This window comes from Trichoplusia ni, chromosome 6 (genome assembly GCF_003590095.1).
Source record: "Trichoplusia ni isolate ovarian cell line Hi5 chromosome 6, tn1, whole genome shotgun sequence".
Classification (NCBI taxonomy): Eukaryota; Metazoa; Arthropoda; class Insecta; order Lepidoptera; family Noctuidae; genus Trichoplusia; species Trichoplusia ni.
In genome coordinates this window covers 12953157-12966810 of record NC_039483.1, presented here as the reverse complement: position 1 = coordinate 12966810, position 13654 = coordinate 12953157, and the positions used below count along the sequence as shown (strand labels likewise).

Sequence of the window (13654 nt, the reverse complement as noted above, 5' to 3'; positions counted from 1 at the left end):
ACCAATCGTAACTGCAGGCCATATTCAAACTCACTACCTTGTAACTGCCCCGCTAGTATGTACTTTACTACCCGCTTTATAGGCGCGACGCTAACTGCTGGCTGATGCAGAGCTTTTTCTGATATTTTTTTTGGTGCTTGTGTTTAGCTAGATAGGTTAAGTACGATTAATTATTTTCCTAATAACCTTTTGGTCGAGTATCATTACTAAAAAATTATAAAGTAATAAAAGTCCAACTGTGTCGTTACAAAGACAAAATTCTTAATTGGCTTAAGCTAGCTATCATAATAGTTGAGGTAGGTAAAACTAAAGAACTCGTGTTCTGTAACTATATTTATGACCCATATGGATTACCCGAGACTAACGCAAGTCTTTTTTTGAGTACCAACATAAACTACCCACGTTATCATAGGATAAAATAAATATATTCAAGGCTATCGCATTACCGGCGTACTGCGTCTTTTCAAAAATAGACCAATATTATTTGCCTATTTTTGCAAGAGGATGTTTATTTTATCATGAAAAATCAATTTATACTCTTGCTATTACCGCAACCAAACCGAAGCATAAGTTTCTGATTTACATAATTGTATTGAGACGAGTAGATTTCATTTTAAGATACATCACGGAACTTAATTGCAGTTCACGTTTGTCTGAGTATACAGGAAATCGAATCGTGTTTTGTTGAACCATAGTTAATTACTCTGACAATGAAACAAAGATGGGATAACATATTAGGGTCTCGGATGGCCTCTAGCCATAATTCTGATATTTCCAGTTATGGCTACCCTATGTAATTGGCAATTAGTTCTGCAATAGTTGCCAACAACTGTTAGTAAGTTTTTATCGACAATCGCACCCAGCAGGACTGACTCACAGGCCGCGACACCCGGCCAACAATTGCCGCTTATGCAATTGACCAGGTTCCAACACTGGTTAGTTTGGGTCTAGATTTTAAACATAAAAGTCGGCTTTGTATGAACGTAGGCGTGGACGTTTTGACCTTTGAGGAATTTAAGATATCTGATAGCATTCCTTTTTGTTTACATCTCACATTTTCTGTTACTATCTCATTTAATTTTTTATTGGTTCTAAAATCCACTAGATAATAAAATAAGACGTTACTTATTTACTTTTGTACTTCGGCTTCAAAAACCATATTGGTAAATTTTTATCATTGTAAGGTTAGGTAAAATTTTGCAATCCATAACACTTGGAATGCTAAAACTTAATTGAACTGTAGACATTATTTGCGTACACATATCCTGGCACACAGACGTCATTTGACAGTTCCAAAAAGTGCTTCTTGAACTTAGTCCTCACGCAAATTTTAAAAATAGAAAATGGTAAGATGTAATTCACTCCTCGCCTAAAAATTGGCAGGATCATCCAACCCCCTATTATATGTCTAGAGCATTCAATTAAACGAAAAATATCTTCATCTCATATTTCCTAAAAACTGTGCTGAAAGTTTACTCCCAATTTAGCACATTACCAGCGCTATTGATTCCGAGAACAGCTGTTTATTTTAAAACCGCGATGCGGTAATATAATATAAAGGGTCGTCTCGCCCTCTAGACAACATCTGGGGGATACTCACTTCGGCGGCCGATAGCTCGACGATCAGGGTAGTATTCTTCACTTAGCACTGTCAATCACTGGTTTAAAACACGGCGCGAGACCGTTTCTAAATTGGCGATCGCGCTCGCGAGTTATATTTAGAGCTGTAATACGACACCGGGCGCGGACGTGAGTCGTTCGATCGTGGAGCTGTGGCGAGCGGCGGCGCGCGAGTGAGACGTCAGACGCGGCGCGCGCGCTCCCCGCCGCCGCCCCCGCGCAGCCTCCCGAGGACGATACCCTCGCAAACCAGCTACGCTAACATCCCTTTGTGTGGCTTGACACATAGCGCTACATGTAACACTCAACACTGTAGCCACGACGAGCCCCAGGCCCACGTATCTCCAACACTTCAAACGAGTACATTCTTACACCGCCGTTATACATAGGTATCTCCGTCTTTGCATAAAGTACATGGAACACTTTGTCCAATTTTGTTTAAATTTTAGGTAAAAGTTATAACAATTGCCTCTACTAAAAAAGAAAAATGGGTAAAGAACCAACAACCTCACTGGTCATTTTTTGCGCTTGTTTAATTTTCTTGGTAATTCATATATATTTTTCATAACCAGAGAAATGGACACAGTAACTATACCTCTTATTGTTATTACCCTGTTCTTCTCTTCTTACTTTAACTTTGTATACTAGAAAGGATCGGGTTTCAAATAAAATAAGGAAATTAAAAACACACATTTGGATATAAAACATTATATTCACTCGCTCTCAGACCATACAACAACCGATCCGCAAACACCTCATAATAAACTCTATAAAAATAACTTAGTTAATCTTCGACTACTCCTCTTCAACCTCGTCATCTGTTGTGAACTCGCTTTCGTTGCCTCCCTGTATGAACAGAAAAAAAATTACCAATAAAGTACATCGATATATTTCACATATATTATGTTATTCTCGTAGCGTACGACATAGAATATACTAGTCAGAATGGTACTTATAAACTCTAAGTATGAATTGAAATAAAAGCATAACATAAACATTGCAGAAGAAAATGGTTCATATAAAAAATATTTAAATATTCCAAAGTACTCGGTGATACAACTGATTGAATTTAAATAAAATCAAATGAATCAATCTCCGTATCACACAAATATTAGTTCCGCGCGGGGATGCTACAATCTGAAAAGCAACAGTTCAATCACTTGACCGCTGTGCCAATTAGGTCAAGTGGTCACGGTCGTGTTTTTATTATAAACATCAAGTTTTACCTATTTTTTTTTTTACATCATTAAAGCCTTGCTTTTTAATCTTTTGATAAGAAAACCGACATCTTTTATATGAAAATAGTCTTGTCAAAAATTTGAGAAGAGTTTAAAAGTATGGTATAGAACGACGAAAAACGTGATACCACGAAGGTTGTTATTTAAAGAGAAACCGAGGTCTACTACTAATAATATGGTGATAACACTCAGTCACGTGGTGTGCAATGTTTTCGAATGCAATGTTAATGTGTTATACCTACATGTACTTAGTTCTTAGTAAAGCAATTTTATTTAATGGAATAAAACTAATTTTCTTGAATGGGATATCCGGTAAACAAGTCTGTGCTTGTGAGCAACTCGAATAAACATCTTTAAAACGAGGGCCTTGGAGATACATTGTAGGCCTTTAAAAGTATGTTTGGGCATCTATATCTTCCTACAACCCAAACAAGACCGCGATGCTATTTCATGTCGATAGTCGGTCTGTTACTGCGTTCCGGCAGTACGACACTCAACTATAACATTCTGATATAGACTGCCTACATAACGTTAAATGTTTGTTTGTTTGTCCAACCTGATCATTGTTATCGGTGTCAGAGTCGCTGAGGTCCCACTGCGGGTGCTCGGCGGGCACGGCGGCCGCCTCCTTCACGTCCAGCTTCACATCTTGCTGCTGGTCCATGCCGATGTAAGAGTCTACAAAAAATATTATAATTAGGACACAATCAAATATTCATATAATAAGACTAAGACAGATATAGACACAAAATTAGGAAAATTTAGTGAAATATTTCCGATTAGCCAAATGTAAAAATTACCAAATGAAATCCTTTTATTTTTGTGTTTTCATTGAATAATCTCATAGATATCTGGAAACAGAAGGAAATCTTCTCTAAGTAGTTCTAAGTGTGAGTATTTGATAAACAATGAGTTTTTCCTCAAAGGTTGCTGGACATCTTGACTTCCGGGATTTAAATGTATGCAACGACTGTCATATTTTCATTGAAGACTTATATAGACGTTACTTGATAAAGCACACCGCAAGCTAACCTCGTATATAGCTATATTTATCGAAGTATAACTTAGCAACCAGGAAGATTCGATTGACCCTCAATGTTTAGGTACTACTGTCTTAGGTAGAAAATATAAATAAAGGCTGCTAAAGTGTTGAGTATCATTACGACCTTTTAGGAAAAGCGCCATTGTTATTTATGTTGGTACCCTATTCAATTGGATGCAATAATATTCTCGAGGTGTGCAAAAACACATTATCTAAGCCGAAGAGCGTGATCCGATTTAATTGAGTTAAGAAATGTCCGGTTGACATACCTAATTGTTTTATTTATAGTTATGTTAAGTGAACAGCCGTGCCCTATCCCTCATTTGTCTGAGAATTTATTAAAGTTTTCGATTTTTAAATCAATGCCGTACGATATACCATTAATACAATAACAACGTTTGATGTACTAAGATATTTATTAAAGTCTACACTATTCTAATTAGATTCATGTATTTGACATTCACATGGTCATCCTTGAGAGAGACCTGCATCTACTATGGACAATTAAAACACAAACGATCAGGGATAGACAAGAAAAAAAAATTGAAATAATAGCTTTTGCTCGCAGCCTTCCGCGAAAGGGAGTTGAAAATTATAGCTGCAAAAAGCAAGTCTATAAAAGTCGATGCAAAAACTTTCTCCTTTCAAAAACAGACTATACTTGAAAACTAAATTTAAAGAATGCCTTTGAAGTTTCATGTTACCTGATCTCAGACAGCAGGCGAGGGTGTAAAGGCCCGGCCAGCGCGGCGCCGTGAAGCGCAGCTGCAGCTCGTGGGAGTCCACCAGCGCAGTCACGTGGGCGGGCGCCGTCAGCAGTGTGTGCGACTTGCGATCGCAGATGTAGCACCACCAGTACTCTTGCTTCTCCTATTAAACAATGATAAAATAATAGTTTAGAGTACGACAATAACGCAAAAATTACAAGGACTAAAAAGACCGTAAAAAGTATCGTTGTTTTTACAGGGACACTACCTTTCAAAAAAGGTTTTAAAGGTCAGGTCTTCGCTCCGTTGCTTTGGTTTACCAAATCCTGAAGCTAAAATATTTCGAGTGTCCACGCAAAAAAAAACTTTAAAGGCGCAGACTAAATGGCTTTACAATTAAAGTCCTGAGTAAAGAGACTCATCGTACCAAACGGAACATGCGAAAAGAGAGATCTCAATATTTTAAGTGGGGTATGTGCAACCTGCGTCCCAACCGAATCGCGAAAGAGACGCGCTACGCACAATGTTGAGCGCTATCTCACTCTCATACTGGAAGCATACCTACCTCACGAGCGTATAATACAGTAATTTGTATGGCGCCTATATTATACAGAATCGATAGGTCGCCACCTACAATTAGTTATCTAATTGATACCCTACAAGTAACCTATCAACCTGTTCAAGTGCTCAATCAGTCATGCAAAACATGTTCATGCTCCGCCGACTACATCAGTAAACAATTATATTATTATTATTATTTATAAAGTAACAATTAACGTTTATTACAAATTAATCGACGATAACTTTTGTTTATTACTTTGGTTAGTGTTTGAAACAATGGAACACAAAAATCAACCTTACGACCCTGTCTCACAGATGCTATCAATTTTAATTTGTTAGTATTTATGTGCTTGTATTGAGCATGCAAGTGTAATCATTAACATTTTAAACAAACTATTGACAATTGGTTTGATGATGTCTCAATGAGTTTTAGGGTTCAATTTATAGGTTTTTATGGGTCCAACCTTGGAGTACGGTGATAAAACAGATGACAATTGTGATAACATCTAAATTGCGAAATCATTCAAAATATCTCTATTAAACTATTACCTTTTATTTTATATTTTAATAATAGCTTATTTTCACTACCCTCGGCTAAGAATCCACTATTGCGCGTGCGTCATTCAGTTATATAAACGTACTACTCACACAGTCACACCTGACGTATACATGTCATGTTGTAATTGAGGTTAACAAAATAACGGAAGTCTAAATGAAGGTCACGGCAAGGTCAAAGTCACTCGACACTATTCGGAAAAGCTCTGGCAAAAAAATAAGAATTTAAGATATTATGTGTAAATATGTTTTCAGAACAAAAGAAAAATAAAAGTGACTGGAATGCATTACGAAGAAACTGACGGAAGTTTGGCTTTTGCATTCCTCTGATATAAAATACCCATTTGGCTAGTCACTAAAATTAAATAATACAGAGAACAAGTATATAACACAAAATACTGCATGTATTAATATATTATAATGAAATTATTCATTTGACCTAATGCGAAAGCTACAAAAGGATTTTCTAAATATTTGGTATCCGGAAGAATGAGTCATCAGTGTAGATTTCATAATACTATATAGCATAAAAAATACTTTAGAAAAAACTGTTTGAGTCATCTCTCAAAGCTTTTTTATTTCCTCAGATTTTTGATGGGCCAATGATAAGATAATCTATTTGACGCGTGATTTCTTACCAACTAAACTAATATTTAGTAATAATTGCCTAGACCACATCACGTTTTGTTGATTACTTCGCATAAAAAACATGTCCTACGAGATTGCATCGAAATAGCTGCATTCACGATTAGTCATATGTTATGTAAGTATGTTTAGCTTACGTCCACTTTATTTTGCATTTAAATCGCTCGATTAGACTTGTTCTCGCCACTATCAGTGTAAACAAGCAAGCGTGGGTGGAAGAAAATTATGTAAAAAGTAGAATGGAACAATTGAAAATTATAATGTATTATGAAAAGTTGAAAGTATTGGCGCGGATAGAATCAAGCATGTATTTGATATAACACTTGTATTATTTTTATCGTATTAATATTTGGGAGTGCAATATTTATACCGCAGACATAAACATCCGAGTTCCGCACATGGTCAGCACTTGCAGTTTTATCTCAAGGCCAGAAATTTCTCGTTATCATAATAATATGCCCGAATACTAATATTAATATGACATGCCATGAATCAAAGGCATAATGTATGTAATATGGACTAAGTATTATAAGATAAAATTTAACAAACCCCCAATAATAACTCACCACCCATTTTGTCAGTAAACTAACCTATGACCTTTTTAATTTAAGTCATCAATACTCCTTTTCACAAACATGTTTAAGAACCCTCGCTCATAATTCAACAAAACAAACTAAATTGAAATCGCTCAATCCGTTCGAGAGCTATGATGCCACAGACGGTCGGAGGCGCCTAAGTGACACACCTCTTTTTCCGTTGGGAGGAAAAATAAACTGTCAGATAGATAATTTAAAATTAGACACGTATTTTTGCCTTTAAACAAACAATATAAGTAATTAACACAGAAGTGACGTTACGCGTAACTTCATTCACTCTAATTTGATCAATTTATGATTAGGAGATAAAAGGAATAATAGGTAACGATTATTATAAAAAAAAAAATATCGTATTGTTATCGTCATCAAATAGAAATGATCACGCATGCTAAATTGTAAAAAAAAACTAAGAAAATAATCGTAAAATTGAATGCCTACCTTACTACAGGCGTACAACTTGTGTATTCATTTTTTTTATTATCTCACTAGTATTTTTAGTCAGTTAAATGATATTAAATTCTGAAAACATTATGTTTAGTCGCTTAAAAGTATGCATATGAAGGAAATATTTAAACGCATCATACTCTACACTACTACATATCATTTATATTTTGACAGTTACATATTATTTAATATCACATAAATCATGCGAATGGACATATTAAATTACACAAGTCGGCAATGAGCAGATGTGAATTAAATATAAACTCATATAACTGTCACTTTACGCTATTAAACATCAGATTGGCAAAATAACAATGAGCTTTCTTTGCGATTTGCTTGACCTTCAGATAATCTTTAGTCTCAGCTTTTCTTCTTGATTAATTCGTGTTATCACCCACTATAAGCAATTAAGAACGTGAAAAGACGTCTATTTCAACACCACTCAAAGATTGAAAATGTAAGTAACATATATATAGTTTCAATATAAAATTTAGATTTCTGACTGTGAAATCTTATTCAGTATGAAGACTAGTTATTGTAAGTCAGTTGAGAAAAGAATACATTTACCAAATTATGTAAAAAAACATAGATCAGCATTCAAAGTAAAAAAAATTACAGAGTAAAACATACCAATGGGAAGTATGGACAGTGTACTGGATGCGAGCTCTTGGACCGTCCTTCAAGCCGCTCCCGTTTCTGTAATCTCTTCTGGAACTTCTCCCACTGATCGTCATCGTCTTCGGCCGCCGACGACTTGTCGCGAGATTCATCCTCAGACGCCTCGCTGTGGGACCCGGACTCGTCCGAGCTACCCACTTCGGAATCTTCACCTACACACATTATGATTGAAAGTTATTAAATAGATCTTGCTACACAAATATCGAAACTGCTTTCTCTTAACATTTTTCCAGGCACTTAGATCGGAATAAATGGAGATTTCATTCAAAATCCAAATGGAAAGTTTTTATTTTAAAAAGGCCATTTTCCAGACGCTATTAAAACGTTACAATAATGACTCTAGTTGCACGATTCCAAAGTGTCATTTCTATGGAGAAGAAGGGTTAAGAAATTTTATAAGATTTAACAATAAATTATTTTCACTGAAGCAGTTACATAGATTATGGCATACAGCTTAATACAATTTTATATGAAATAAACAAATATGATTTTTAATATGCAAACAAAGCAATCATCAATAGTCAAGAAATTCACATATCCCTCTTAGTTAGTATTTAACTTTCCAAACTCTCCAAATCGTACATACTATTATCGCTAATTATAATTAATTAACGCATAATATACCTTCTTCATCTTTTTTCTTTGGTTCTTTTGGTTTCTTGGTGTCATTGTTGGTGGGCGGCGGCGTGGCTGTGGGCGGCGCGGCCGGTGCGGCGGGCTTGGCCTGGGCCTTGGCCGCTACGGGCTTCTTAGACTTCTTCGACTGCGGCTGTTTCTTTGCTTGCTTCATCCAAACGGGCCTCTTAAATGTTTCCTTCTTGTCGTTCTTGTCATTTTTGTCATTTTCTGTTTTCTCTCCGTTTTCGCCAGCACCTTCATCTTCTTCTCTGTTAATATAAGATGTGTATTAAAAACATGAACACTGTTGTACCTTCATACTGGTACCAATTAAAATAAAAGTATGCCACTTCAGTCCAGTAGACTAGAGCAAGTGAAACCACTGAGGATTCTTAAAAAACTGTTAGCATGCCATGGACATCAATTTTAAATTCTTTACTACCCAATCCCTAAAATCTTAGTTTTTAGTAACACTTCCTTAAACGCTACTAGCTGGTAGTCAGACGATACTGAAACGAAAGCCCGTAACAGCAATATGGCGTCACGTTGCTGTATTTTTATTTTCAATATTTTTATTTTGTCAATATATCAAATCAATAAAAGAAATATTAAATTGAATAGTAAATGCTATTTTAAATACTCAAATATATTTTTAACTTAATTGCCATCTCATACAAAAGCAAAAAAGTTTTACTTCAATCGCGTGTTACATTTACACGCACTCTTTTTAAAAAAAACTGAAACGCGGATATTTCATGACGTCAATAAGAAAAAGAAACTTTCCATGTACCTATAAATGGAACATACATCCTACATCGAATTCCAAGCAGGATAAATAAAGCCTAATCATGTGTTCATAAAAGTTCTATGAATAATAAATGACTGGAAGTAAGAGAATACGACAGCTATGACGCAGTACGACGGATTGACGCGTCGCGAACCGTAATAAATGTAATGGTGCCATTGAATAACTTATTTGGAATGAAAGCAGCACAATGTCAAATGACGTAAACTGGATACCCAAGTTATGACGCGACGTGTGGTTTAAGTTTTTTAGAAAATGGAAAAAAATAAGTTTATAATTTTTTTAAGACTCATATTGCTTTCGAACAGCACTATTTCCGATCCATTATAGTAATTGATGGTTTTATTAAATTGTGCTACCATAGCTCCTTAATTAAGGACAAATGAGTTATAAGTAATTGAATTTCTAATTACACTTTAATTATAACAGATAATGTGTATTTAAATATTAAGGTGTTTGATAAATGATGTCGTAACTTTGATAATGACCCCTAATGCGCTTTTTGCGTTATCACTGAACTTGCTCCTAAAGTATTTAAATAACATGTTTCATACTCACTTAATGGTTTGTTTTTCTTTAACAGTTGTGTCACCAAACAATTCCTTCATATTAGTACGTCTTAAGAACACTGTGACGGTTACAATAGCACCCGCCGTCACAACCGTTGAGTTTTCATCGTCAATTACTAAAAAAAACATATTTACGAACTTTATTCTCGTATGAAAATTGTAATATAATAACATCATATTTACATAAATAACACTATGAAAACTTAAGAAGTAACATTTTTGCATGAACATAAAAAGTTACTTTAAGCTTAAAAAGCCTACCTTCGGTATTAACTTGGAAATGGATGTAAGGCATGTTGCCCAACACTTTCACAAGATCTTCATACTGTTTGTCATTCAAAAACTTGAGTACTTGACGCCTCTCATCGCCGGGCAACTGAGCCAGCTGAAGCAAAGACTTGATGTGCTTCTTGCGGTTCGTAAAGTATTTCAAATGGTCTTCTGTTATATAAGGCAGTTGGAGTAATGGTGACTTGTATTCCCATAGCCCTTGGACGATCATAGGAGACAGCTTCATACAATTTTCGATAGTATCGACAGTCGGTAGTCGTGGAACTGTAAAATATAATTGTGATTATTTTCTTAGGAATTAGAGTCTGTAGTTCATCGTTGATTTCGTGTTAGAATAGCATATAATAGAGTATCCATCATGAGGTCTCTTTTATCATCTTGTTATTCAATACAGTCCCACTGCTGACCTAAAGACCCATCAGAATATACAAAAAATAAAATGTAATTCTATTTCACACTTACTTCTTCTAGCATAAGCTAAAGCAACCAGTTGGTTGACACAGTTGACCATTTCGACGATAAGATCCGGACATCTGGACACGATGTACCTTCGGTCGCATTCCAGGGTTTCAGGGGGAAGGCGCATGCGCGAAAGATGAGCGTGAAGTAACGCACGCGCCTTGATACTGTACGGCCTACAAAGGGGCTGCTCCTTGTTCTTCTCACCGAGGTTCGGCAGTTCGCGCAACAACTGGGAATCAAAAAATTACTTATAAATAACATTGCAGGCAGATACATACTGTGTCAATACCACACCTCCAGAATAGTGACCCTGTTATAAGGTAAATTTTAAGTTCCCTAAGCACTTATGGAACAGTTACTGATAATTATGGCTATAAGGTAAATTTGATCATCTATTGGGAGACTACAAGAATATATCAATAGTTGCTCGTTCTTCCATCAAAACTAACAAACTTTACAACAGTTATTCTGTGTTGTATTACACACACTACTAAACAAATACGTACCATGGGAACTTCCTCATTATCTGTAATTCTCTCGATGATTTCAGAGTTATGTCTCTTGTCAAACTCGCAGGATGCGGCCAGTATCATGATAGCTCTCTTCAAAGGCATAGAAGGGGTTTTGTGACAGAAATAGAAGTACATCTGTGTTGTATCCAACAAGACTTGCTCTCCTGAAAACCGTATAGAACGATACCACCAAGTTCCAACCTGAAAATACAAAAAAATAAACATTTGTATTTGTTATATTAAAGCAATGTAATCCAAAGCTAAAGGATTTCATGGTGTAAAATTATTTGCGTAAAATATTTTTTAATCTGATTTTCACTATTTACTGAGAAGCATGCATTTTCTTTTCAACAACTTCAATAATTGATATTAACTTTTGGCTCATTTTTAAGCCGCTCAATAAAATAACTAAGAAAGCCTATTACAGAATAGAAAAAAAAATAATTAAAGAACATGTTTTGCACTTTTCTTAACAGAAATCTCTACAAATGTGTGTTTTATTTAAGCATATAAATATGTTGTCATATGCCAGCCATAAGTGGATATTATCATTGCTTATTTTCTTGTTATGTTTCTCACTTTGAGACATAATCCAATGTAGTCCCACATTAAAAAATTTAAACAATTGTCATATATTTTGTATTTGTGTTTTTAAGTTCTAAACTGCAAAACAACACACAATACCCTTCATACATTATGTTGTTTATAAACATTTGTTTTTTGTTTAGATAGGTGTCATTTTATAACTGTGACTATCATGTGAAGCCAAATATCAAAGGCCTGCATTCTGTGCATAAGACAAAAGCAACTTTCTTATGTTAATGGTTGGTAAAAATATATTAAGATAGTCATCACTTCTGACAACAAGCTCAAAATTCAATATTCTATAGTCAATTTGTCCAGTCAAATAATAAAACTTAAACTTAAAGCAAAGCAAAGCTCCAAATCTTTGGAGTACCAAGAATGTAAATTAATTTTTACTCTGAGTTTTTTAAGTATCCTAGTATGAAATGCTGTCTCATGCTTATTAAACTATATTTTTTCCTCATGTCATCAATCAGTTATATTTAATTGTTACAAAGTTTTTTTCACCATCTTTGTATTAAAAACAATACTTACAGCAGTAGGCAGTGCCACCATAAAGACTAGGGCATAAAGCCCTAAGACCCACACACTGTTCTCCTTCTCTACAATCCAACTAGGCAGGGCTATACCAAAGCTCATAGCCCCAGGACCATCTGGGTTACCATACTTCTCCCAGTTTCTACGAGCCTCATCATCGGTAAGAGCCTGAATAAAAAAAAGTTTATTTGATCACTATTTTAATTAAAAACTCATTAAATAAAACAGATATTTAGTTAAAAGTGCTATAGATATTTATTTACCTGATAAGCCTTTGTTAGCCTCATAAAGGCTTTCTCATCACCAGTTTCTTTATCAGGGTGAAGTATGAGTGATTGTTTACGGTATGACTTTTTAATTTCCGCTTGAGTGGCACCGGGTGGTAGACCCAAAATATCATATGGATCAAAGTTGGACATTTCATAATCAAACTGTGATACTTTGTATGCCAGGAATCCCAATAATACCCATCCTGATATAATTGCTAACTTAATGAAGAAGTTTTTAACCCCCTTGTAGGGTTGTGATTGTTCTATTATGATCTGTTTGTTTACACAATTTGGACACTGACATAGCTCCGCACGTTTCCTTGGATCTAAAAAGACAATGCTAATTATGTACTCTTTCCTGTTCGCGATATACGAGTCTTAAAATGATAGGCGCGACACAGCCGCATCGTCATAGGTAATTCATTGACATAACGGTAAATACGTAAGACTGGGGAGATATGGACATTGAGATTTAAAAATGATTTATTGAGAAATATAAATCATGAACATGTTATTTCATTACGGACCTATAATAATATTATCATACAGTAAAACATGATGTCTTTCTTACCTTCTTTCCTTTTTCTTGGCCAGTAGTAAAATGTTGCAGGTACAAGTATTAAGGCAAGGAAAGATAAAACGAAATAAAAGAATGTAGATCCACTTTCATCATATTCGAATTTTTGGCCACCCATTGTTAATTTTTAATACATTGAGAATGAAAAATCATTACACGCTACACAAGTACGAATGGTAGGTAGGAGACGTGTCATTTAGTGATGAGCTCGATTTGAAATAATTGACATTTTCACCAGAGCACAGAAAAAAAAACAGTTGTAAGACTTCAAGTTTTATCAACTAATAACAAAATTCATTACTAAAATGTTGTTTAAATGTTATTTTTGTAGGAATTAATAAGC

The 13654-nt window shown here is 35.1% G+C and overlaps 3 protein-coding genes across 10 annotated transcripts in view; all 3 read right to left on the bottom strand.

The window, feature by feature from the left end:
• The window catches only part of LOC113495458 (PDZ and LIM domain protein Zasp), a 36167-nt gene extending 34343 nt beyond the window's left edge, over window positions 1-1824 (bottom strand). For 2 of the 6 annotated variants that reach the window (XM_026874188.1, XM_026874189.1), the window contains exon 1: window positions 1601-1811. The gene's annotated coding sequence lies outside the window, so the exon portion shown is untranslated. Of the gene's footprint in view, window positions 1-1600 lie in introns of all 6 variants that reach the window. The other 4 variants (XM_026874183.1, XM_026874185.1, XM_026874184.1 and 1 more) reach the window with 4 other exon arrangements.
• The window catches only part of LOC113495472 (carbohydrate sulfotransferase 11-like), a 602728-nt gene that overhangs the window by 84219 nt on the left and 504855 nt on the right, over window positions 1-13654 (bottom strand). The window lies entirely within an intron of this gene.
• Window positions 2313-13540, bottom strand: LOC113495460 (translocation protein SEC63 homolog). Its single transcript, XM_026874196.1, has 12 exons — window positions 13306-13540; window positions 12729-13060; window positions 12463-12633; window positions 11338-11544; window positions 10832-11060; window positions 10340-10633; window positions 10068-10194; window positions 8711-8973; window positions 8039-8238; window positions 4605-4770; window positions 3415-3536; window positions 2313-2466 (listed from the first exon to the last, which is right to left on the bottom strand). The coding sequence occupies exons 1-12, from the start codon at window positions 13427-13429 to the stop codon at window positions 2416-2418; spliced, it is 2286 nt and encodes a 761-aa protein (XP_026729997.1). The 5' UTR covers window positions 13430-13540; the 3' UTR covers window positions 2313-2415.